The sequence below is a fragment of the Cygnus atratus genome, chromosome 1, assembly GCF_013377495.2.
Source record: "Cygnus atratus isolate AKBS03 ecotype Queensland, Australia chromosome 1, CAtr_DNAZoo_HiC_assembly, whole genome shotgun sequence".
Taxonomy (NCBI): Eukaryota; Metazoa; Chordata; class Aves; order Anseriformes; family Anatidae; genus Cygnus; species Cygnus atratus.
Window position 1 is genome coordinate 98,155,473 of NC_066362.1, and position 26,518 is coordinate 98,181,990.

A 26,518-nucleotide genomic window follows, 5' to 3' on the forward strand; every position below is an offset into this window, starting at 1 on the left:
TATTGATAACTAGTGGGCAGAAACTAAAATGCTTGGCCAAATTATCTTTTTGATACTCTACCCAACCTCAAAGTCCAGAGATTAAAAAAGCTATAAAATCAAAGACTGCGGTCCAAAGCACTAGTTGACATCCACCAAGCATGACAGGGCAAGGGAAATGTACTGGCCTTCTGTCTAAAACTATACAATGGGAGGAGATGAAATGACTTCTTATAGCATGACTAGGTTTAGAGCTTCTGTTATTCTTCTACCTCTTCCATTCTTATAAAATAATCTGCTCTTACACCATACTGCACGCTTCCCCAGTACTAATTGCCTCTAACATATAATACAAGCCGGAAATAAATCTGACAGATGTAAGAACAATGCAAGAACTTTACACACCTCTCTCAATTAGAAGTTAAACAATGCCACATGATTAGGTTAATTTAAAAATAGCTTTCCTCTTCCACACTTTAGCTTATGTATCTGTGATATGCTGATGCCTGTGGTGGTGACAGCATCAATTTCAAGACTCAAGGAAGAGGCATACACTAGTTAATTCAAAACACATCAAAAGAATGATTCTGCTACCCAAACAGGATACAAATTACAAACACAACCAGCGAAGCTAGCTGGGCATTAAATGTTACTGAAAAAAATGAGACAACTGTGAAGGAGATGGTAAAAATGTCATCCACTAGCCTTCAGAAGCATTTATAAAATTTTTGCTGCCGTATGCTTCTGTAGTCATGAAAGCTGTGTCCTCCAGACGCTAAAACCTGTGCCTTTGATTTCAGATGGTAAAACCAGTTACCTTTGCTATCATTCACTCTTGCACAAGTTTATCTGCTGGCTACTTAGATATAAGGGAAAGCAGTCAAGCATACCAAGCATCTAGCAGGGGAGGTAACAGTAGCAATGAGGCTGCTAATGGTCCTTAACTTTTATTTGGTTTAAGTATCACCCAGAGATGGACTTTTTGGAAAACTACTTATTGTTTAGAACAAAGATTCACTAGTCTGGAAACCTTCACAACAGATCACATTTATCAATCAGATAAAGGGAAGTAACTTTCTTTGAGTCCAAACTGCCCTCAGCTCGGTATTTGTTACCTTCTTGCTTGGTCTGCGGACTTCTTGGTTTACTCAAGTACAGCCTTCTATTTTAGAGATGCAACAACCAAGAACAAAGCCCAAAGGCTTCCATTCCTTCCAGCAGCTTAATTACTAATGACTGGAGGAGAGTCTAAGCTAGAAAAAAGTAAGTATAAGACAAGCTTTTCCCTTGTTTCCCCAGTTCATTGTCTACAGAACATAGTCTGCAACCAGGGAACAGCACCACAACATCAAATCAAGATTTTTAGCTTCCTGTTTTGCACTAATGCAAATAATAACAGCAATGACTCACTGAATTTCAAGTTAAACTATATTCCTTTATCATAAATCATCTGTTTAATCTTTAGTCTTGGAAATTTTTTTGTGTGTTTATGTGCTCCAATGAAAACAAATTAAAAAAAATCAAAGATTGTCATCAAAGAAATGGAAAACAAGATAAGATTCATGAAAAATATTCTGAAGTTATGCATATTCTTACCTTAAATCTTTTATCCTGCAGGACTTTCTTAATGGCCACAAGCTCTCCCGAATCACAAAGTTTGGCTTGATACACAACACCAAAAGATCCATTTCCAATCACCTTGGTGTCTGTGTAGCTAACTTCTTGTGGTCGGTCTGGACCTTGCCCAGGAGTTGCCACTACTGTAGTCACTTTGCTGCCATCTTTGTCTCCTGGGAAGCAAGAGATATGAAAATAATTAAAATACATTCATAAGAAAGGTCACCAATAAGAATGATACAGAAAAGGGTAAAGACTTAAATCAGCATGTATATTTCAATATCACAGAGGAAGAAAAAACTATGAAAATACATAGAAAACACTGAGCATGTTTGGGGTTTTTTGACACACAATTGCCAACAATTTCTCATTTAGATCATTGTTAACAGAAATACTCCCTTCCTGATGCAAACAGCTCAGCAATAAAATGTGCTGCATGACCAGAACAAGTACTTATTCCTACATCTGATTAACTTAAGTGGCATTACACGCAGCGTTCTTCGTATTACCAGAATCAAGCATTCCCCCGTATTTTCCCGTAACTGAAGAAACAAAACTGCCTGTACAGCCTGCAGAGCAGCAAACGGATATTTAGGCGCACACCCGGCAAGAAAAAAAAGCCAGCAGCAGTGACAAAGTGTGCTACAAACCAACCCACGCGGAATGTTTCTGCTCGCGTGAATGCAGAAGCAAAGGCTTTGCCGGGGCTGGGACAACCGAGGTGGAACATGGGCTGGCCTCATGTGGCAGGGTCCTGCTGCCAGGAGGCTCAGCGGCAGAGCCTCCTGCAGCCCCACACACAGAAAAGAAGCCCTCTTGTTCAAAGTCTGGTTTTGTTTGCCATAGGACCAAAGTTTTAGCCATTTTGCAAGCGCATGCTGGTATTTATTGTCCTTTGGCTCCGATAGCTCGGGTTGCAGCTCAAATAGGGCTGCAGAGAAAAGCCAGAAGGAACCTGCTGATCCACAGCAATCATTCACCAACTCCGCATAAACTGCGCTTGAGGTGCCCATCACATCTGCTTATCAAGAAAGCTTCCTTCCACGACTTCCTCAGGGACTGTCTTCCAGTCCTTCACTGCTCATGCCTCGAGAAAGAATTTTCTAATAGGTAACCTGGATCACCTTTACTGCAGTTTAAGCCATACCTCCCCTCCTGCCCTCTCTCACCCCACTCCACCCTCAAATACAGGAAGGGCTTTTGCAAAGCCAGTTACCCCCACGGAGATGCTATTTCTCTTTGGGGACCTGTCTCACCACCGTGGGCAGCCAAAAGTAGACACTCCAAGGGGAGCTTACCTGAGCTCTGCCCAGCGAGCTCGTACCTCCTTGTGTCCAACTTGCAACACACTTGTTTGTACACCCCGGCACAATGTTTGCAGCTTTTGCAACGCAAGAACCTGGCTGACTCATTGACCCGTTTGTGTGCTCAACTCCTCTCTGCGGAGCTGCCGCCTGCCCAATCCCCGTCCACTTTCCACTTACACACCTGGTTGCTCTTATCGACAGCGAATACTCTGCACTTGCCCCAGCTGAACTGCAGCCAAGGTTTCCTAACAGTATTCTGCCAGCTTGTCACATCCTTCAAACACGGAGTGACCACCATGGGGAGATCCATTTCACGGTGCTACACGGAGCTTATCTAACAAACTGGGAAACCTGCAAGCCTGCTGAAAGACTTCATAGAAACCTGTTAAATATATCAGTCTGATTTTATCTTAAACCTCCAGTTAAGCTCTAATAACTGAACAACCGTGTTCGCCTTTCAGGAGATTGATTCCTAGCAGTCCATCATTTTCCAAGGCTGCCCATGAGAAAATCAGTTTGAAAATTTCCAAGTCAAGATGCACACATCTGCTGCTATGCCATCCCCACAAGATGCAGAAAACTAAGTTGGGTTGACGTGATTTGCTCCTGAAAAATCCACATTAACTGTTACTCATCTCTTATGTTATCTTTCAGAGCCTTACAAACTGTTTGCTTTTATGCATTTAACCGCTCCATGAAACAAGTATACAAATTTAAAAATAAGTAAAGCACATTACTGCAAAGGGTGACAATTATGTGCCAAAAAATGCATAGCAGGTATATCTCTTTCCCCAGAAACATTCACAAGAAGGTGAGATGCAGATTTACACATCTGAAGAGAAAACAGAGAAACGACAAAAAAGCAAAAAAAAAAAAAAAAAAAAAAGGTGGGGAGGGGAGGAAGAGATGAACATCTGCTTAGAGAGGCGAATAAAGAGAACCAGAATAAAGCTGTATGGAAAATTCACCCTCCTCTCTGATATCTGTAAGAAATACATGGAATGAAGCCAGCAAGAGAAAGAACATTAAAATTCTTTTTTTGGTAAACAAGTTGAAAGTGCAATTCTGATAGCAGCCCTGCATTTTATTTGCCTGACTTTCTATCATTAGCATTCTAACTCAGCACATATAAATAGGTGACATCTGCTTTCCTGCAGCAATCCTCGTCATCTAAAAGGTAACCTCCCTGCTTCCTCACCTATTTTTTCCAGCCTTGCTCACAAGGCCAGAGTCTTGAGATTCCAGGTAATGAGGCTCATCCCCCACCCTCCCAAAAATCAGACTCCCGGAGTCTTAGAGGTAGAACCAAACTTGTCTCTGGCCAAGACCTGAAGTGCTCCGTCTCAGATCTGCTCGAAGGGCACTCTTCAGAGCTGGAAGCCACTTCAGGATCTCCTCAACCACAAGGGCAAGCCCTGCATCTGAGGCCATGCTGGGTGATTCTTTCCCACCTGGCACTGCTGCCGCCAGGCCAACATCTCCAGAGCTCTGGTGAGAAGTCAGTCAGCTTTACTACATTTCCTTTAAACACAATGGAAAACAGCTCCTAACAAAACTTGTTGAAGACATTAATTGGCTAAACCAAGAACCACTTGGTTTCTTTACCAGCACATCACAGAGCATTAAGCCTCCCAGATGTTTCTCTCCATTTCCCACTTCCAACCAACATTTCTTGTCACCCCTTCCACCAAGAAACACCCTAAGGACTCCCAACAGAATAAACCCCCTGGAGTTTCAGTTGTATTCCATTACAAACGGTTGAAACTGAGCGGCCATAGAGGGAAAATTCACCTTGCACCTTTGAGAGCTTTGATCTTGACCAGTGAACACCCAACTGTGTACTTTACAAAGCGTGCAAACAACATGTATTATTAGTATTAGTATCACAGCAGCATCCAGGGGCCCCAAGCTGGTTTTGCTGCTCGCTGGGCTACATACATGCCCACGCTGTTCAGAAGACCGTACCCGGTTCAGCACGGTTATCCCAGTTTTTAGTGTCTGGACAGCAAGAATTGACTTGCCAGCCAAACAGCATACAAATGTGTTCACTCGAACAGCTCTGGGAAATACGGTTTTAGCCCTAGCATGCCAAAAGCTACTGGAAGCATCCTCTTCCAGCAGTCTTTGCTAGCTGCAAACTGGGAATCCCAACAGCAAACACCAGGAGTCATTATACCACAGCAAGTCTTAATGAGAAGCTAAGAGTTTTCATCTCATCTGTTTTTTACCTTCACCTGGCTTCAGACTGTCAGACCTGGTGGCCCCAGCAGATAGGCGGGCACTGTCCAACACACAACTCTCTCACCGCCTTTGCTTGCAGAAGGTACAGTAGAACTGCAACACAAACTTGAAAAACTAAGGAAGGAAGGAAGGAAGGACCAAACACCAAAATACTAAACAGCTCTTCAAGCTCACATGAGAACAGTCACTACTGTTTGTCCAAAAGAAGCTGACTTCTGGTGCTGATGGCACTAACAGAAGAGCAGATTCATGTGACCGTCCAACCACCATCTAAGAAAAGCACCTTTTTAACACCCAGGATGGAAGCACAAGTAAGAACAAACAGCTATCGCTAACACACTGGTATCTGCTCTTGATACATCCAAACCCTTAAACCACTTCCCCGTGCTGTTCTCATGCTTAACATGTGAACATCAGTATTCAGGGGCGTTCTTGACAAAGAAGATAATCCAGAGGGCTGATGTGCAACTGAAAACAAAACCCAGACATTTTAATTCCCAAATGCTCTGATCTTTCCAGCTCACTTTCCATCTTCCAGCACATGATTTCTAAACAGGACAAACCACAAGAATTAGGTAAAGTTAGTGGTTTGAGAGCAGAGAATACTAATCAGTTTCTGGGAAGAAAAGAACATATTCCACTCACAAGACTACAGTTTATTAAAGCACCAGAGCAAGCTCCGTTTTCCACTATCTTGGTAAAACTTTAGCATGGCTCAAGTCATCATTTTACCTAATGCCAATGCCACTTAACCTTTCAAGATGAGTATTAATTACATTTTGTGCACTCAAAAAAAGCTGAACATAGTTCCACGCTCTATTCACACAATTCACCAATTAAACCAAAATGAATTTGGATCAGTGTTGTTTTAATGAAACATTCATATTGTTTTGGAACAAGAGGCACGTTCTCAAAAAAAACAACAGGTCAGCAAACGTTTACCCAGGTGAGACAATGGATCCTACTCCTGGACAAGCATTTCCTCGCATAAATACCCCACCAGCTGCAGATTCCTATCGCAAGCTCTAAGCTGACCCTTCTGCAAGCACACCGCACGTATACTTTTCGCTAGTTCCTAAATGTAGCTGTCAGTCAATAAAATTCACTCCAACCCGTAGAGACCATGAAAGACTTCCTTTGCTATTGATCACAACTCCCACCATACATTCTAATGAATGGGCCTGGAGAACGTCCAAAATTATGTCTGCCCTACATCCCTTCAGCTGTTTAGCTTCTGACTGAGCAGTACAAATGCACATTAACTCACATATAGTCAGAGATCTATGATTCTTTACTTCTTTCAACTACATATAAACCCCGTTCCTCCTCTTTCATACGTTTGGAAGGGCAGAAACAAAGAATAGGATGTTTACTTCTGCTTTCTTTGTATTTCGAATGCAACCTCAACCCTTTGTGCTGTCTACGAACTCCTCCATTTGTTCTTCCTTTTGACTTCACCCACCTCCTCTTCCTTCCCACCTCCAATTAATACACTGCTCCTTGCTAGCATGCACACAGGTCATCCCACTAGATGTTAACTAGGTTTTAGGCCTTATGTCCTAAAAGAAAGGCCTACAACAGGTTCTCTAGAGCATCTGAGGTCATGTAGCTCTGTCTCCACTTCGTTCAAATATCTTCATTGATCTGTTTTAATTCTCATTGCCACCTCCTATGAAGATATTGCTCAATATTAAGTCAATATTGATTACTTCTCCCTGAGTCTGAGGCTTCTCTGCGCTCTTCCACCTTTATTTGCTGAATGTTCAATACAGTCAACAAGTTACTTCCATGGAAACCCTACACGGCAGGATGTAACTCCTGCCAAGTGAAACAGGTAACAACCAGCTACTGTCACAGCTACCTATGGAGAAATGAGTGACCAGAAGGTGATGGAAGTCTATCAGAACTGCACTGGTGTTTTTCACTCATCTATAACTGAGGTCACAGGATCTGAATAATCTATTAAATAAATGCCTTAACAGAAAGCACAGGAGAAGTTATCTGCCAGGATGTGATGCAGCCCATCAGATTAAACTACAGAACAAAACACCTGGCTTCCAAAATACCTGTTAATGACATCTAAAAGAAGAAAGAGGTCTGGAAGTCCTCAGCTGCTTCATGTGTAAGCAACACATGCTTGAGGTAACATGTTGTCAGCAGCAGAAAGCACAGCTCTAGATGACAGTTTTCTAATTATTCCCCTGCACACAGTAAGGGAAATTTTGGGGAACTTCATTAACAAAGAGCAGCTGATCAAGTTGGCAGTTGTGTGTCATGATTACACTGTTCGTACATAAATAGGTAAATTTGAATGAGTAACATGGATTCCTCATGTAATTTTCTGAAAGATTAATTTCACTAAAAGTTAATCATTAAGAGCCAGGGGGAACAAGGGACAAAATCCAAAAATTTATGAACTGGTTTACTAGGCAGTTTCCCTTTTTCACCAGTGAACTGAACGAACATTACCTACTGGGAGATAACAGAAGACAGAAATAAAATTACAAGGACAGAATTAGAAAGACTCAGGGAATCAAAGCAAGAAGCCTAAAATACATTTAAAAAAAAAAAATTACCCCAAACAAAAGGAAACCTTTGCATTTCAAAAATAGCTCAGGTCAAACCCTGAACAAAAACCCACGCCTCAATCACCACCCAGAGAAGGCAGAAGCATTCAGTAAATGCGCATACTGGTTTTGGCACAGGAAATGTCATCTGACTTCTTGACTGAAACTGAACACCGTCATAAAAGAGCCATCATCAGACGTTACTTAAGATCAGAAGAATCTCACGATTTGTATCCAAGGATTTTAGAAGAGCTAGCTCAGAAGCGGTGTTGATTTTTGAAAGCGATCAGAACACCGGGATGATTTCAAAGGCAAATATAAAAAAAAATACCCAGGTAATTATGATCCTATAAATTTGACGACAATTCCAAAGTACCACATTAGCTCATTTGATAATTAACACAGAAGCAGTAACATGGTTTATGGAGATTAGATTGTTGGGTTCCGTATTTTCAAAGGGATTACAGGCTCATTTGGAAGAGAGCAAAAAGAGCACTGATGAAAAAGCACTTCTGTAGGGTTTCTGACTTACCACCTCCTACATTAACAAAGAAATGAGTATAAGCAAAGAAGCACAATTATTAATCAAGTTACAATAAACTAGGCCATAAGTTTCAACATAACTATGATCTAAGAAGAGCAAGTCGAAGGCCCCACGGGCGCTAATTTTTGGCCTTCTACTTGCTACTCCTATCAACAGCCTGAAAGAGCAGCAACAAAGTTCTCAGACAGAAGCCTTAGATCTGTGCACAGAGGAAATCAATGAAAAAAGCAGCCGCCCTCCCTCCGTCAGCAGGCACGGAAGGGATCTAGGAACCGAGGCGATAGGCCATGTAGCCAAACCCAAGGAGTGCAGTCATCTGTGCTGACTTGAAAGGCACCCTGGCAAGAAGCGCGAGGAACAAACAATTGCCTAAGTGCAGCGTTTCTACTGAGAACTGAAGCAATCCTTAAGATGTCCAAGCAGGGGAATATCGGCCAGGAAAAAAACAAACAAAAAGTTCTCTCCCCTATTTGGCATCAATGCAGCAGTGAGTGTGCTCTCTTCTGGTATCTAAAATTCAGAAGTGATCACTCAAAACACTAGAGGTTCAGAAAAAAGCTGCAAACATTTTCAGAAGAGGTCAGAAAGATGCATTACTTGGAGCGAGACTTTAAGAGCTCAGCCAATTTAAGTCTAAGAGAGAAAGATGAATGAAGGTTTATCCCTAAAAGCTACCCACTTCAGGAACAGAAATTTCAGCGAGGGCTCTGGTCTGTAGGTGGGGAAGATATCACACATAATGACTAGAAATAGAAATTACAAGAATTTGGGACAGAACTGGGAAGGGAAGAAAGAAGTCAAGTAATAAGGAAATCATTTGTTCTAAAAATTCTGAAAGTTATGGTGATTTTTGTGATTTTGGTATTTTATTTTAGATTGGAATCTTTTCTAAAGCTTACCAGATAGCTGAGCCACAACTCGTTGGCTTGAAGTAGGAGAGGCTGCAGAGGATGACCGTAATTCTCTCTCTAGGTCTGAAAAATGTCAGAAAGGTTCAACACTTACATAAACCAGATTTTCCTACATAGCCCAAAGGCAACAGTGGCATCACTCGATACTGAATATGCTGCTTTCCACAACAGGCAAAATCTGCTTTCAGTTTAAAGAAAAACATAGTTAAGTGACAAGTGATGAAAGGTGAAACAAGTCGTTCTTTTACTTTATTGTCATTGGCCAAATGACAGCTACGATTAGTTATGTGTCAATTCACTTCTGTTCAATACAGAGACAAATAATCAGGATCAATTTCAGCATCAATTGACAAGATACTCAAAGGTCACTAAGGTTTTTAAAACACTCCATCCTGAATTCAAAGTCGCCTTTGCTTTTATCAGAAGACACAGGAGTGAAGGAAAAAAAAAATAAGTCCACTTGCACCTAATGTTAAGTAAAGCCTTTTAGATGTCAATTAATCTCAAAACCTTCCAGGAGACAAAAGCTGTAATGCAGTGCAAAAGAACTGTTGGTCCATCTGTATTTTGCTCAACAGCTTCTAGAATGGCCTTGCAAATTCAAAATACCAAGTGCTAAATTTCTGCAGGAAACAGCTAGAAAGCGGAGGAAAAAGTGGATACTCAGTAGAAGTCACTGCCTCTGTAAAACAAACTATGCCATTGCTAAAAGGTAAGTGGTAACAGCTCAGAAAGGCAAAGTGACTTTATTATAAAAAAATGAACAAGTGTATAACAACTGATCTTTGTGTTTCGTGCCTTTTTGAGGTCAGTAGGTCACAATGAACGGAAAGAAATTGAACATACTTCCAGGAAATGGGGATAGATAATGATGTGCCTGATATATCTGCATTTGGTGTAATAAACATATATAAAGCTCCATTGAGATGCAGGGACAGTTTTTCTGCTATTATTTACCCGTTGATAAAACCCTAAAATTTAACTAAGGGAACAGCATCCAGATTTACTGCATCTCAGTTCAATCATTCCAAATGCCACAGGAGTTTTAAGTCTCCCTTTAGAGGGAGTCGCATAGTGTTATAGAGGGGCCATTCAATTTACTGTCTTTGAAAGCTTAATGCTGAAGATGGTAAACAAGCCTTTAAAAAATAACATGATACTCAGCAGCTCCAGGAACATTCACATGATAGACTTGTTAAACATCTACAACAAGGTCATGTCAAGCTCTAAAGGCATTTACTTTCTACCATCTTTTAGGTCTTATCCAAGGCCAACAGAGCACAACGCTTGCTGTGCAGATGTACTAGTCATCCCCAGCATAAACTTGATCCAGAACAATGTCTGAGAAAATAAAAATCACAAGAGAAAAAGGATGGGAAGAGCCCTGTTTGCGCTAGCTCAGACACTTATCACTTTGGCCATTGGACGACATCTGGATCCAACCGTGGTAGGTGGGCTTACAGCAGCCGGCTGCTCAAGTCAGCCACCACCAAGTCCCAGCAGGTTGCCGTCCCACGTCTTGTAAACCAAGTAGTCGAACTCAAAAGGGATGTTTGCTTGCAGCGCTGAAGAGATAAAACATCATACTAAAGCCTTCCTTCCTACCACTGTGTGAGCTGGTGCCCACACCTCTCCGAGGCACATTGAGATGTGCCTGTGCCAACCATCTCTGAGCACTCCTCCTGCCATGGGAAACGCGCCGCCACCTACATGTCTAAGCAAAAGAGCTTTGTCGAGGTACAATTAACACCGAGGTGGTGGTGGTGGGGGGGAACCAAACCCAGTATCTCAGGGAGCAGCACTAAGAGAAAAATTTTGTTCCGTGACTAAACAAAACATTCACCTGAATGCTCGTGCTTAAATTTCTGCTTTGGAAAAAATATAGAAAACATACAATTAAGGTAATCCAAACACTGGCTGCTGGTGGCGTTTCATAAGCAGTCTCGTAGTCGTTAAGAGCTATTTTTAGGAGGCACTCTCTCCTCTCTCTTCTCTCCCCACCCAGCTCACACACGCACACACAGACAAGCCCACTCCACAGAAGTTACTTAGCTCCATAAATCAACTTGAGATGTAGATAAGGTGATTCCACCGATTACGCAGTGAGTGCTGAAGAGATCATAGCAGCATTTGTTTTAATAATCTCGGGGCAGGTCATTCCTTCCCCAAAGAGCTTAGAGATTACACACACAACTGGAGACATGAGGACAGAGACGGGGAGTATGTGGAAAGAGCACGACAGCACTGTTACCAGGAGATCATGGCCTCACTCTACCCTGTTGCTGCATAGCTAGCTGAGAAATTCAGACTAAGCTCAAGAAGCACACAGGACTAGGATTTCTTATCTGACGTTTCCTTTAGTTGTTCTTCCCTCTTACATCATCAGGGAACATGATTTAGCAAACACTACTAGCCGAAGACGACTAGAGCAGTTCAGCTGACACGTAATAACTTATAACACCCTTGTAACCGAGCCCTGACAGGGCACCGGAGAACCCCAAGTTACAAACGGATCGTATTTACCCACTTGCTCGTGCCATTCAACTGTTGACCCTCAACAAGTCTATTAGCAGTGTCCAGCGTGGCTGACACGGTAAATCCGTCACGGGGCGCCTACTCACACTCACTTTCAGAGCATTGGCAGAGGCTCTGAACCTTCCCACTCTTCCCTGAAAGACTTAGCAAATGATAAATAACACACATCTTCTGGGAATTCCTGAAAGACCTACCACCTTCCCCTCTACATACCTGGTATGAACTGTGAACCTTTGGCAAAAATAGCTCCCTGTAAGCTGCTTAAGTAGGAGGCTCGCTTCTTGCCGCAGGCTCTTCTAGATATATTTTAACTGCATTTGTTGTAAGCATTTGATTCTGATTAAATGCAGGTATGTCTCCTAGCCAAATACATCTGTGATCCCTGAGAACAGGCATCATCATCATTTGTTTGTTTTCCCCTTTTCATTACCCCTCAGCATCCATTAAAAGGTTTCTAATGCACAAGACTGTACCGCTAAGCAAAAAACCCAGCAGAGCTGTCTGCAGTAGCTGCGAGTTACCAGGACCCTCTCTACTACACACTTACATGAATTAAAAACATCTTAACATGTCTTAGAGGCAGTCCCCGTTCCTCTGCTGGGGGTTTACATAAGAAATCTTTCAATTATGTTTGTTACAGCAGTGCTTACGTACCAGCCGTGAATCGGACCCCACCGTGCTGGGCACAGCAGCGGCAATAAGACAGCTCCTGCCCCAGCGTGCCTGCAGCCTGGCCGACAGAGCAGACAGACAGACGGACGGACCTAGGCTGAGACGGTAGATGTCACAGAGGAAATGATATAATGGCCAGTTGTCACAGGCCACAGTTATTTGAGAAGGAAGGAAGGAAGAAAAGACCTAAAATGAGATAGGCTAAAAAAGGAAGAAAAAAAGTGAAGGTAAAGAACAGCCAAAAAAAAAAAAAAAAAAAAAGAAAAACCCAAAAGCCAAGAACATTAGAACCGCATTAACAAGAGACAAGTGGAAGGAAGCAGAAGCAGGAACAGAGACCCAAAGAGAGAAAAGAAATGGGAGCAGGAGTGCCGTAAGGACACCAGGCAGAGCCCCCATAGCAAGGGAGCTCCCCATAGCGCTGGCTGCTGCTGCTGCCACAGGCAGCCTGGGCACCAGGGCCCTCAGGTGCTCCCTGCAGCCCTGCCAGGCCGGGGGCTGTGGAGGAAGGAGCGGGGCAGGCAGAGGAGGGAGCCCGGGCAGGTGGAAGAAGGAGCAGAGCAGAACGCAGGCGGTTCTGCCGCTGCTCGAGTCTCCGCAGCAGCGTCCCTTTTATTGCACAGCTGCGGTTGTCTGCCACAGCATCCGATCCTCGTCACAAGCCTGCACCAACAAACCTCAATTTATTTTTTTTTACATCTTTAAGACAGCTATTTCTTTCTTTATCAAAGAACATCGGCAGCCTTGAAAACCCAGGTGCAATGAAAAGCAGTATCAGCTTGAGCCTGCAGACCCTTCGCAGGAAGGCGAAGCACCAAGCTCTTCCCCCAGCCAGCCCCAGCTTTTTCATTTTGCAAAACCTTTCTTTTTCCAAGTACCCCACAATTTGGTTTCTGCCCAGCTAGGACTTAGGATGTTTTCTTTCTCTCCAACGTTACCCAAACTAGGAGGGCAATACAGTCCTGTAAAGCCAGGAAACAGTACCGCAGAAGCAGAGAGACCAACCTATAGAGTGAATCAGACTCGGGGTGAAATCACAGTGAGAAACAGATTGTCTGGAAAACGATACAGCAGCCAAAATCCAAACAGAAAGACAGATGAAGCCAGTTATGAAAGGCATTCATTTGATACCTTTTAACTCTGGAGGAGGAGTAAGAAAACGGCCAGCTGTTCGGAACTGACATCCATCGTGGGTGGCAAGTGCAGTGGAAAAAGAGTGAAAAAGCGAAGCGAACAAGGAGCTAATCTGAATTCCCCGTGCCGAACTGTGACCCGCAGCTGAACGCCACCCCAAGAGTTAAAGGGACGCTGACATTACAGTCATTTCTGCAGGGAGCGACATCAGGCCACGCAGCGCTGCACGGCTCCTGCTGCATGACGCAGACCAGCCCCAAGAGACCGCCCAGCCTCGGTCACCAGTACACCACAGAAATGAAACAAGTCAGTTTAGGTTAAAGAAGGCTTTGAATTCAAGGAGGACACGATCTCAATTAACATTAAGAAAGTGCAGGCATGCCGTCGGTGTAACGCAGATATTCTCCGGGCAGGAATAGCTAGCTGGGGGAAGGAGCTCCTATTACAGATGAGGCAGCACTTTAGCAGCTTAGATGCAAAAGCTCTCCATCACTGGCAATCCTGCTTTTTTTTTTTTTTCATTAAGTAATAAAAATAGTAGGGCAAGATGAGCAAGCAAACTCAACATCAGATGTTTCTAAAACAATTTAAGTAGATAAATTACAGTCCATTTTTTCGTTATACATAATCTAACCAAAGTGGGGGCTACTGTCAAAAGTGTGGTCACAACTCACCCTCCTGCCATAGCAAGCGTGGCCATCTCGTAGCCTCAGGATGAGTCAGGTTAGCATACTCATTTTCAACTGAAACAAGCCTCAAGTCAGCAAGCTGAACCACCTCTCATGCTAAGGACAGGTGACTATCAGATCTGGCAGGGGGGAGAAGGGCAAGCAGGACTATTCCCTACCGCCTGCACCACAAAATCCTATACAAGGAGAATCCCTTTTCTCCACAAAGAAAAGTCACGAACAAAAGGAGTATTTCTCCCCATAAGAATGACTCCAGACATCTGGAGATTCAATTCCCTTCTGCCGGCACGTGAGCATATGGAGGTTTTTGGGGACGAGCTCTACACGTACAGCTGAAGTTCTCAGAACTGTTCCTGTAATTGTTTGTTAAGGAAGACTGCTGGAGCTTGAAATCCTAAAATAGAGGCAGGTTTCTGGAAACAGGGAGAGGAGAGCAGCACTGTTTTAGCAAAACTTCCTCTCAATTATGAAAGCAAGAAGAAAAATGAGCAAGAACACATTTTTCCTCAGTTCTATTTTCCACATCAGACAAAAAGAAATATCACTTTTCAATATAAGGTGAAGCTGAAAAGAAGTGATACTTAGTAGAAAATTAACCTAAAAACTCAGGAGAGCATATGTTGAGAAATTATAGGTAGGCCTGTGCAAGAGTTGCACACTTATCCAGAAGTGAAGGTTTTTGAAGTTTTTTTGAAGTGTTGCTATTCCAAACTTACACAGGATCGAAAGATCCTAAAGGTTTTCTTGCCAACAATGCAAGTTTTCTTAAGAAGTTTGATCATCTCTGAGGAAAGAAAAAATACATTTTGAGGTCTTGACACTGCTTGCTCTTCCTTTTCTTCTTACATTCCTCTTGCTAGGAATCCCAAGCAAGACAAGACAGGCATTATGAGGCACAGATTCTGGGTACATGCAAAAGACTCCCATTTCTAGAAGGAGATAACAGAGCCTATTATTTCTTTAGTGCTGCTAAGACTGGCGATTAATGACAATGCTTTATCTTGGTCCAAGTAAGAAGGTTACTTTCAGTACAACAGTAGACACCCATGTGATAGTAAAGATAAGAAGAACAGTCTGATGTTCTTCAGCAGACAAGGGTTCATTTACCTACCTCAGAAGACAGTAAGTAGCAAACAAATAAAGCACATTAAGGAATACAATTCCTTTATTAGGAAGGTTCATTAGATATGTTGTTTGAGTATCTGTCATCTATCAAGATACAGGACGCACATAACAAAGCACCCATCTCTTATGGCAGCAAACAGTAAGTGTTTTAAGGAAGAGTATAAAACAGGACAAGCTTGTAGGGACAGCATACTCTCCCAGACCCCAGATACGTGTGGCTTGGGAACTCCCCAAGCCAGAGGCAGTATCTCGATTTTCTTTTCCTGCTTTGCATACTCATCCCTAGGCCTGAAGATACAGTAAGGGAACCAACCATTTGTGAACAGGCACAAGTGACAACTCTAAAGCACATTAATGTCAACAAAATTTCAGGTTTCTGCCAGATAATATCTAAACATCTACAATTTTGTCGTAGTGACAATTTTGTTCCAGGAGTTCATGGCGGTTAAAGCATGAGCATGCTAGGAGGCATCCAGACACCCTTCACTACACAGGATTAGTCTTCACTGTGTTCAGAAAGGCATCTCTCATCTTGGGGTTAGACAGGACCAGTATCATATAAAACTGACTGAGGTCTTCAAACAGACTAAGTGAAATAAGACCAGAAACACTTAGCACGAGTTTGGGAACCGGAGAAGAACCCCATGACATAGGATAACGTAGAGCTTGATTTCAAAGAGTTGAGAAGAAAGTAATTCTCACTAAAAGAAGATTGAAAAGGAGTATATAGAATATGCTTGGATGCTTGCATTTTGCCTGAGACAGGAAGTAAAGAAGACTTCAGTAGAGGTTTTTTGCTACAGTAGCAGCTACTCATCTACAAACCCACAAGGAAATTGCACTGCGACATCACAGCCTGGCACTACAGCTAAGAGAATGACTGCAAAATCAAACTTTTCACAAAAAGATTTTGGCAAAGACAAGGTGAAACTTGTCATGTTAAATAGCTATGGCAAAAAAAGAAGGCAGAAATTTTTTCTCGTGTCTCACCTTAGATATAAAGTTATTTACAAACTATACTTTTCCTTTAGAAAGAGCATTCTTCTGAATAAAGATTTTTTCTTTTTTCTTCCCCACCCCCCCCCTTTTTTTTTTTTTTAAAAACCAAATGACCAATTGTCTTTATCTGCTAATAGCTGAACCTGGGATTCAGTTTCCCTTTATGTTCACATGTAAGGAAACTTCTAATATTTCACTTTAGATCCTTGATAAGTCAAACAGCACTGCAATTCAGAATGCGATTAAGGAGAAACAGTAAGTACTCTTTTACAAGTATTTTCTTTGAAACTGTGAAATGCAATTGAGTTGGTACGCAATTTCAGATTTGGTAATAATTTTTCAAAGGACTCATTTCTTCTGGAAGATGACCTGAAAATGATATACTTTTTAATCTAATTATTGTCCTTCTCATTTTGTCATATCCAAAGTCTGACAGCTGATACAGAAGATACGAACTACTGAAAAGTAACACATGCTGCCTGAAGATGCTGCCCGCATCCCAAATGAAGTAACAAAAAAAAAATCCTTAGACTTTTATTTTTAAACATATTGCTCATCAAAGCAGGGGGAGGGGTAGTGTGTGGGTTCATCAAAATTAGATGGTTGGGGAATATTCAAACTCAAACGCATCGCTTTTCCAACTCCAAAGATTATGGCAATACTGAAATTACTCAAAGACAAGGCTTTAATGATTGATCATCATCTATCCCAATGATGGAGCTTCATCTATTTTTACCCTTAGTTCATTTGCCCAGGCAGCAGAATTACTCCCCAGAAAGTGAGAATTAGACGAAGGAATGAACAGTCATCATACTTGCATAATATGAATATAGATTGGTTTATTCCATAATTCCAAGTAATTTGTAATGCCTCTTCATCACTAAAGAATCTAAATGTGAAATTATGCCAGAAGAGTAGAAAGCCAGGGTATTTTATTACAACATTAGAATTATTATCCTGAGGAAAAAATGCTTTTGGTCATTGCTGTGGCCTAGGACCTTCAAGACTCAGAAGCAGGAAGTTGCTTATGCAAAAGCCAAAAGAACACTGCCAAATTAACTGACTTTTCTGCAAACCAAGAAGTGAATTATTTTCTTAAGATATTAAAACAAAGACCTACGGCCAAGATAAGAATATATTCCTTGAACGTAGGCTTTGCAAACTGACAGTAAACAAGAAAAGTGAAGTGTCTAGCTCTCTACACTAATGTGAGAAACATCACTAGATAAAACATCTGTTACCAGGATTATTTCAACATTAACAGATTTTCACACAATTAAGAAAATGCATCCTGGGAATACCACTTCGGTGGTTTTAAACATAAGAAATAAATTATGCATATGTAGTGTTTTTTTAATAGTTTTAAATTACTCCTTTCAATTTTGCAATTCATGCCCCCTACTGTTTGCCCCACAGAAGTCCCCACAGAAGCCACAGTCAGGACAGATCAACGCAACATTGTCTGCAAAATACATTCAGATGGATACAGATATTTCTCTCAATGTTCAATAACAAAATATTAACCCAGACAATCCATCTTTCAAAAAAGCCACCATGCAGTATTTTATCACACCCTAAGCCAGTCTGATTATGAGAAATAAAACATTTAATAGGATTTTTGTTGTTACAGCAAGAATTCTTTAACATACAGGTTCTTTAATATACAGGTGCCAAGATTACTTGCAAGCTTCCTACAGCCATGCTGGGCTCCAGGGTTTTATGGCCATCAACCCCACCTCCAACACGAAGGCTCTGCTTCGGTACTGCAACATCCCTGCAGGTACAGAGTTGCAAGCTGGCTCAATGTATTTCAGGTATACAAGCACATATTCTTTTACTATCCATTCTTTCACCTTTAGCATCAATGGGGACAGACCTGAATGTAACAAAGGTCAGTTCAAGCAGATAAGCAATTTGCTATCTTCTAAACTTCCTACCAGAATACAAAGATGACTTAGCGTCATCAATACAAGTCTTTCCAAAGCAAAACAATGCTACAGGAGTGCAATACTCTAAAACCCTATGGCAACAAGTTAACATTTACTACATATTGTATATTCACACTTAATGAAACTGTACCAAAAAAGCTAGCACTGTGCTTCACAAAAGTAATGCAACAACCTGCTGCTGTCACTGTAGCCACAGTTGCAATGTATTTTTGACAGAAAACCCAAGGCCAGGGCTCCCAACTTATCGGTTTTACCCACAGTTGACTGCGTAGTTGCATGTTGCTTTTCTCTGGTAGCAAAGTCAGATTACAAAGTCTCCCACACACCGCAGCAGCTTATTCCTGTTCTTACTACTGTAATTCATCGCTCACTAAATCATGCTGCTGAAACTGTTTGTGTGGCTATGCTATAAACATCAATGAAGTAATCTGGGAAGGAAACCAAGCTATGTTTTTTATTAAAAAGCGTACACTTTCAAGTCTGGATCATCTCACTGATTGGGTTCACAGCACAGCTGAGGAAGAAACTAGCGTGGGGGACCGACAAGATCAGGGTCAGGCAGGAAAATGAAACCAGCTTTGCCACTAAAACGTCACTCAAAACCAAAAAGCGGAAAGGGGTGAGAGGTTCGTCAGCCATAACGCAGGGAACTCCCACTGTTCAGAACAGAGTTACCTTTAAGCCAAGTGCTGGGAACAGATCAGGGTTTGCTTCGTGTGTTTTCTTCTTCAAAGAAAACATGCAGTATTAGTTTAATAGAACTGTAAATCACACAGATTTACACGAAGCCACGTGCCTTACTGGGGTCACATATGCTATATAACACAATAGAGTAATGCCTGCAGAACTACTCTGGATATAACCAGCGTTTTCACTTCCCACTACCCAAACCCGTGCTCTTTGGCATACCAACTCAGGAGAGGAAACTTGACTGGTTTCTTTCAAGTTCTTTGAAAATTAGCCTGGTGGGCTCCCAATGGAATATTAAAAGCTACAGACTGGTAAAATGTGACCTTTGTCCATGGCAAGACTGCAGAGAGAAGGGCACAGCAAACAATCTGCTGGAGGAAGGTGAATATGGTCTTGGCAAACGCAAACCCTGCCCTACTAGACTGCTGGCACTCCAAGCAGACAGATATGAGTGATCCAATGAAAACATATTTGGACTTTCAAAAAACCCAGACCGCTTCTTTAATAGCGTATGGCAAGAAATCAGGCAAGGAAAGGTCCATCTATGGGCAGACGTGTGAAACAATACATACCAGGAAAAATAAATTGTGCTTCCATATTGAATTTATGGATGGAATTTACAATTCAAGAAGTGATGTTAGAGTCACTGCTGACAGTTCTCTGAAATTACTGGCTCAATGTGCAACATTTTCAGCAAATGTCATCTAGATAGAGGCTGCAGAGAACAAGGCAGAAATTTATTTTGCTGCCATGTAAAGACTTAGTGGACTGAGATCTTAAGTAGCAAGATGGAGACAAAAAGAGCAAACAGGACACAAAAGAATTCAAAAAGATAAAGATTGAAGGATTCAAGACAGGGCAGTTAACTTGCAAGAAGATTGAAGAGGCTCAGGCTCTTCAATTCAGACGCATGATGGGGGGTGGAAGTCATTCAAAGCTCACAAAAACCTGATGGCAGTAGATGATATCAACATAGCTAGCAAGAAACTTCTACAGTCTGTTACCTCAGGGTCATGAGCAGATACTGAAGGAACAGAGAAGGACGCAGCCCCTAGCACTGCCAATCTAATGTCTGGATGCTAGAAAAGTAGGAGGACAGTGAGCCAGAAAACGGCCACACTTACATGTTCTCCCTATGTAGTCATGTCACTGCTGCTGCTGAAGACCAAATATTTGGTGATACGAACTACTGATATGACCCAGTATGGTATCTTTTAGCTTCTAAATCAAAACAGAGAAGGGGGATTGTTAATTGTGAAAAGTTTCCTGACTTAATACCACGAAAACTTCAGAAAATACAATTTAAGGATCTAATTTAAATTATAATCTTGCAAGGAGACCCATTTCAGAGAAGAAAAGGACAGATACTAAGCTAGATGTGGTGAGGAGTTTGGCTGTTGGACTGGGGGAGAGAAAACAGGAAGAAAAAGCTCAGCTGCCTCAATTATACCTTACTCCAGGCACTTACAGTTAGGAAAAACTTACTTCCAAGACAGCTACCCACATCTCTGTTCCACAGGTTCCGTCTCTAAATGCTTCCATGTCAGCAGAGGCAGCCCAGGTTAGAAGTGGGCTGCCTCCCCCCGGCTGTGTGACCAGCCATAGTTATGACTCCTTGATGTCATCTCAAGGGAATTCCACCCCAAGTACAACACACCTTTAAAAGGCAACATCTTTTTCTCCATGAAGGCCCATCCCCTCCAGGCAAGTGTCTTAAAGGAGGAGGGACCGAAAAACAGGCATAAAAACTGAGTCACTGCCCAGTATTTCAGACGCAGAAGTTTCTTCCAAAGAGATAAGGCCACATTAAGCAACCATGTACATGGCTAGTTCCAAACACCAGCAGGTACAGCAGTCCCACAGGTATTCTTCTCTACCTTGCAAAGCCCATGAAAGCAGGGAGGTAGTGAGGCTCTCACTGTAACTTCTGATGCTGAATGGCTCTACTGCCTGCTCCTCTGACCTGCACCTAAAACACAGGTAGCTTTCTTCCTTAACGTGTCTTCCTGAAAGCAGTCACGTACACTGCTTCAATGCTTTCTGCTCCCACCATGGGGGATGGCAGAAGAGAAGCAGGCAGACAGACTGGCTCTGAAAGCACTGAGACCGACACAATCCCTGGAGAAATATCTTGAGGTGATGAGAGACATCCTCTAGGATCTGGTCCTCCACAGCCAGGCAGAGCTGTCTCCACCTGGGCTAAGCCTGGGGACAGCAGGGGCTGTGTGTACAGAGCCAGTACTCCTGGAGAATACACCTTAATAACGCTTTGTTCGCTTATTCCTTACAGATGTTCTGGAAACGGCCTTCAGAGCTACGTGAGATTATGATGGACGACTTCTAAGACAGGCCCAGAGCACACCACCTCTTCTTACCTTACCTTGAGATGGGGCTAGATACTCTGAATCACAGTCGTAGCATACGAGGCAAAACGGTTCCGAAGCACTGCACCAAGCTGAGACCTGGCAACACAAACAGACCCTGAACTGGTATCTGACATGCCTGCTCTGGTTAGCCACGCTGGCCACGAAAGCAGCGGCGCATGCTGGCCCCACGGGATTCAATGCAAGCCTTGCCTTGGGTTGGCACCCCAAGCCCCACTGCACCTGGGGCTCAGCGTCACGTCCCAAGGCCCTGGGAGACTGCAGGGAGAGGAAAGCAGGCAGAAAAACCATGCCCCTCTCCCTCCACTTGAATGCCATGAGGAACCAGCATCCGTGAACACAATACAGAGGAACACCAAGAAAAATTATTTGGGGCTCTTCCATGTCTTCAGGTCCTGATGAAAGAAAATTACCCATTTAAACGGTAACAAAGACAAGAACCCAGCCTGAAGCACTGCAATCACAAAGAACAGGTAAAGGTGCTTAGTAACAACAGCACTTGATCAATCCTGTGTACAGGAGCCTCCTAAACACTACAAGAGCACTACAAAGACACCAACAGTTTTATCCCCACTTAAACATCTCAAATGTCATTTTAAATAGCTTAGAACACATCCCCACAGCTTACAAGCAAGTAAAAGTAACAAGTTTTGTTTTATTAATGAATTAGAAGTGAATTTGAGAGTATTTTTTTTAAAAAAAGATTAGTTTCTGCTCTTGTAGTTAAAGTATCTGAAAAGCCAACACTTCTCAAATATTTCACTTACTATAAATAAGACAAACATACTTTTAAATGTCTCTGCTCAGCTTCTGCTTTAGTTGTAAAAATAAAAGTAAGGAAAAGTTAAGCTGACTCTAGAGTTTAAAAATCCTAAATGACACATGAAGATACACTAAGTGGTATCACTTTCATTCGTTACATCCCAACACTCCACAGCAGAACACAGACTGAAAATTTTTTGAAGACTATTTCAAACCCCAACAAAAAGAATTAGCAGTACTAAGGTTTGGCAGAACAGGACACAGCATTCCCAACTCTTTAACAAGGATGCTGATGAGACTACCATGTTGTAGTAGACAAAAAACAAAAGTGATACACTGTTCATCAGTCAGATTTGTAGCCATTAAATGCACCATGAAAAGATTTGCCATTTTTTATTTGCTCTACAGGTAATGTAGTTCTTCAGATTCACAGGCTGTTAAAACCTCAATGTGCTGGCGGACAAGCATTAAGGGCACATTAAAACCAAGGCTTTTGCAGCATACCCCAATCGATTTCAACTATGTAATTCAACATTATATTAGCAAAGGGTTTTTCATACACTAATACTAAATGCTGACACGTTAACGCATTACTACACCTCATGCAAATTTTTGTTCTTTAAACATAGTTTGCTGAAAATAGCATTTACAATATCACAATACTGAAAAGGCACTGGATGCTCTCCTAGAAGGACACTTGCGTGTTACACTTGCTTGGCTTACACTGATTTTTTGTCTTGCTTTACTTACGTCTGACCACATATGCTTTAACATTTTAGTATTTTTTTTTTATTAATCCACAACACTTAAAAGCAAGTACTTTCTAATAAATTGAGATGAAGTATGAACAATATTACAAGTCCGAATGACATAGTAATTTGTTCTATTTCATGAAACACCAACTGTGTTTGTCCAGTCACTTGACAGCAAACACAAAGCAGTAAGAATCTATTTCTGCAGTATTTTCATCTTCAACTATTCAGCTTGAGGAAGTGGGAAGGAAAGGTTTCCGTGCTTGTTTTAGTTGTCTGGCAGTCTATCTATAGACCCCTTATTTTAGTAAAGTTTACCATATTTTGGGGGAACTTTGGGGACTGGAAATTTGCTGACCTTTCCAAAGAGAAATCAAAGTAACAAAAATAAATAACTTTTAATGTTTTCCTTTCTATCTTTGTATTGGGCAGACACAACAGAACAGTAGTGAAGTCCAGGAAGTAACATGAACACTGGGCTTTGGTCAGTTAACTAACACAGCTAAGGGAAGGGAAAAATAGTGATAACATCTCTCAAGTATAGTAAGTACTGAGTCTACAAGCCATAAATTTATTAGTGCCACCTTAAATAGCTAGTATTCTTTTTATGGATTTGCTTCTGGTGTCACTTGATCCCTTAAAAGCAACCCACATCTCTCATGTTATGGTTATATCCAAACCCTGAGGAATATGAAGAGGCATAACCCTAAAGACAAAAACTTCTTTCTCCCATCTCAAGCTAGGAGCGTGCTGTAACTCTGAACAGCACTGTTTGTGAACAGTTGACAATTACAAAATTAGGTACAATAGGCAGTTTTTATTTGCTTTAATGCAAAACACAGCAAATCAGAGCTCAGCACATTTGGTTTACTCAGAGGGCAAGAACAAGTTCAAATACCTATAAAACTGCATCACACTTGCTTCACAATGTGGTGGAATTACTAAAATTCTTTTTTTTTTTTTCAAGCACACTTGCACAGCGTTCCAGACCAGTTACTTCCAACTGCAAGAATCTTACTTTGACTAGTTTCACTCCATCTCTTCCTTAAGTAGTATTTCCATATCCTGGTTACTCTCATTTTCCCTTCAGATCTATTTTGCTTCTTCCAGCTCCTCTCCTGCCCTGCTTCTTCCTCATCCATGACTCAAAATTAGAGCAGGAACCTCCAGTTTGCCCCCTTCAATTCCCTCAAATTTGGAGGGGTATCTTTCATCACATCCTACCATCATCCTGACCTGTATCAAGGTCAATGACAAAGCCCCTGGCATTACCTCAGCCGTACTCGCAGCCATACAGCCTCCCTGCGATTAGAAGCAAAGCTGAATTTGTGTACACATCATCACCGTCCAAGTACACGCACAACAAAACGCTGGTCTATGTGGTGTTTATTCAGCTGGGAAGGAACCGATCACAACTCACACTCCCATACTTCGGCACACAGGTGCGTGTGCAAACAGCTGAATCCTTTCCTAGAAAAGTTATTTAATACCTGCCCTGCTTTACTGAAAATGAATCAAGCTATCACAGGTAAAACATTTTCCTGGATGTCAAGGTGTGGGGACACTAATTACTCCGTCTAGGCTTTAAATTCTCCTCGAACCACTTAAGAGAGCTGGACTCAATTTTAGCCTCTGGCTACCTCTGAGAAGGTGCTTCCAGCCCTTGAAGGCAAGCAGCTAGGGCCTGACAGCTGACAACCCATTCGTACAGGTGAGACTGGTGCCCTCTCAAAATAGTGGTTATCTCCAGGTACATCATCACTGGGTGACTTTGCTATTTGAATGTGTTTACTGCTCTAGAGAACGCATTTTGCAATGTATTCTTCCTCCAGAGGTTGAGCAAGGGCTTGTAAAGTTCCCAGAACCCATAGGATACTTAAAAAGTCCTAATCCAAGTTTATGGAAGCAATTATAGCAGCTTTCAAATACTGCTTTCATTGCCTTCAGCGTGTATGCTTTTTGAGAGGACAGACTAGAAAGCATTGAGTAAACTATTTCTCTACATAAGATGTGGACTGAAAGCAACTCAAAATATTTCTTATTCTTGCGTAGCAAAACTATTATCTTCTCCCAAAAGAAATACTGAGCTCTACAAGTATTTACCCAAAGTACTGCTATAATTGTATATACTTTTCACTTGGTCCTGTAATTTATATGACCGTTTGAGATGTCTTTATAATACAGATCAGTTTTTAGAAAGATACAGCCTCCAACACCAGACTTTTTGTCGTTTCACAGCAGCAGACCTCCTTCCCATTCAACACAGCATTCAACATTATGTAAAGTGTATACGAACATACATTTTATAGATTTAAGAATATCCGGAAAAGCATTTTAATGGATTTTTAAAATGACTAGGGAGAAAGTAGAAACTAGGACTGTGTAAGGCCATAGCCCTGAGCAGCGCCCAAGCTGTGCAGAGAGCTCAGTCAAATCAACTGACTTCATGCCGCAAATTTTATGTAGGTAGAGTCAAGAAGTTGCTGTGATATTACCACCATTATATGCTACGTACAATAAATATGCTCTGTATTACCCCCCCATTGATAAGTTCTCCACTTCCTAGCCACTCTTGTGGAACAAACGCTACTACTTACAGAGAAACGCTTAACTTTCATGTTTGCCTCAAAACTATGACAGCTTTGCACTTTTAATTGGATTCCCACATCTCCAAATGCCAATTTGGAACGGATAAGTTGTTTACTTTGATGATGGCAAACAGCAGAACTGATTGTGCATAATTTTTGGAACTGCTTGCTTAATTTCTGAATTCAGTTGCTTTCGACCAATTTTTCCAAAAGCTGAGTACATTGACAGGAAATACTAGAATACCACTTTCACAGGCTTAGAAGCAAAAAAAAAGCTTCCAGAAAGGTAAGCTTCCAAATTCCTCCCTTAAAGTGTAAGTTTCAGCTGATGAGGCAAACCCCTCATGTGAATACAACTGCTCTAAATGCTAACTCAGTACCCATCTCTACTAGGCTAGGCACCCATCTCACAACTCAAAAGCTAAAAAATCCGAAACGCTCATAAACACCAAAAACACTTCTTCCACAAAAACCAACCACAAGAATTATTTGCACTGTTATAAAAAAAAATACTGCCATGCCAAATGTCTATTAAACTTCAAAAACACTTAACCTCACCTTTAAAGTAGTCAGAAGTATACATAAGATTAATATCAGCCATGTATTTTTCTCATGTCGTATATACAGACAGCAGTATCTTACTAGACATCATGTCTGCATTTGAGAATCCCTAAATACAAGAACTGAGCAGATGTTTCTACACTCAACAAGTGAATTTGTATATCAGAATAACTCTTCTTTCAAGTAAACTCCAAGTGTAAGTAATGCAACTTCCAAGAACAGCTCCCCACATACCAGGACTTGTCTGAAGCTTGTTTACTTATTCCATTATCTGAAAATGCTATGGTAGGGCCAACAGCAAATACATTTTGGCATAACAACTGCCGGTATCTCCTTAGCAAGTCCACCAATCTCCCATCCTCTCTTTTCGTTATATTTGACACTATCTACAGTGCAAGTGAAGGCTTTGTGGGTACCCAAGACAAGCACCTCATCCTTCACAGCTTCCTGTCTGTCTGTGGAGGAGAGAGGGAAGGTAAAGGCACACCAAAAAAAGAAGTGTTAATGGGATG

The 26,518-nt window shown here is 41.7% G+C and overlaps 1 protein-coding gene across 2 annotated transcripts in view; it reads right to left on the bottom strand.

The window, feature by feature from the left end:
* The window catches only part of GSK3B (glycogen synthase kinase 3 beta), a 146,408-nt gene that overhangs the window by 90,323 nt on the left and 29,567 nt on the right, over positions 1 to 26,518 (bottom strand). For both annotated transcript variants that reach the window (XM_035540407.2, XM_035540406.2), the window contains exon 2: positions 1,576 to 1,769. In XM_035540407.2, coding sequence (XP_035396300.1) covers positions 1,576 to 1,769 — 194 coding nt within the window. The remainder of the gene's footprint in view (positions 1 to 1,575; positions 1,770 to 26,518) is intronic.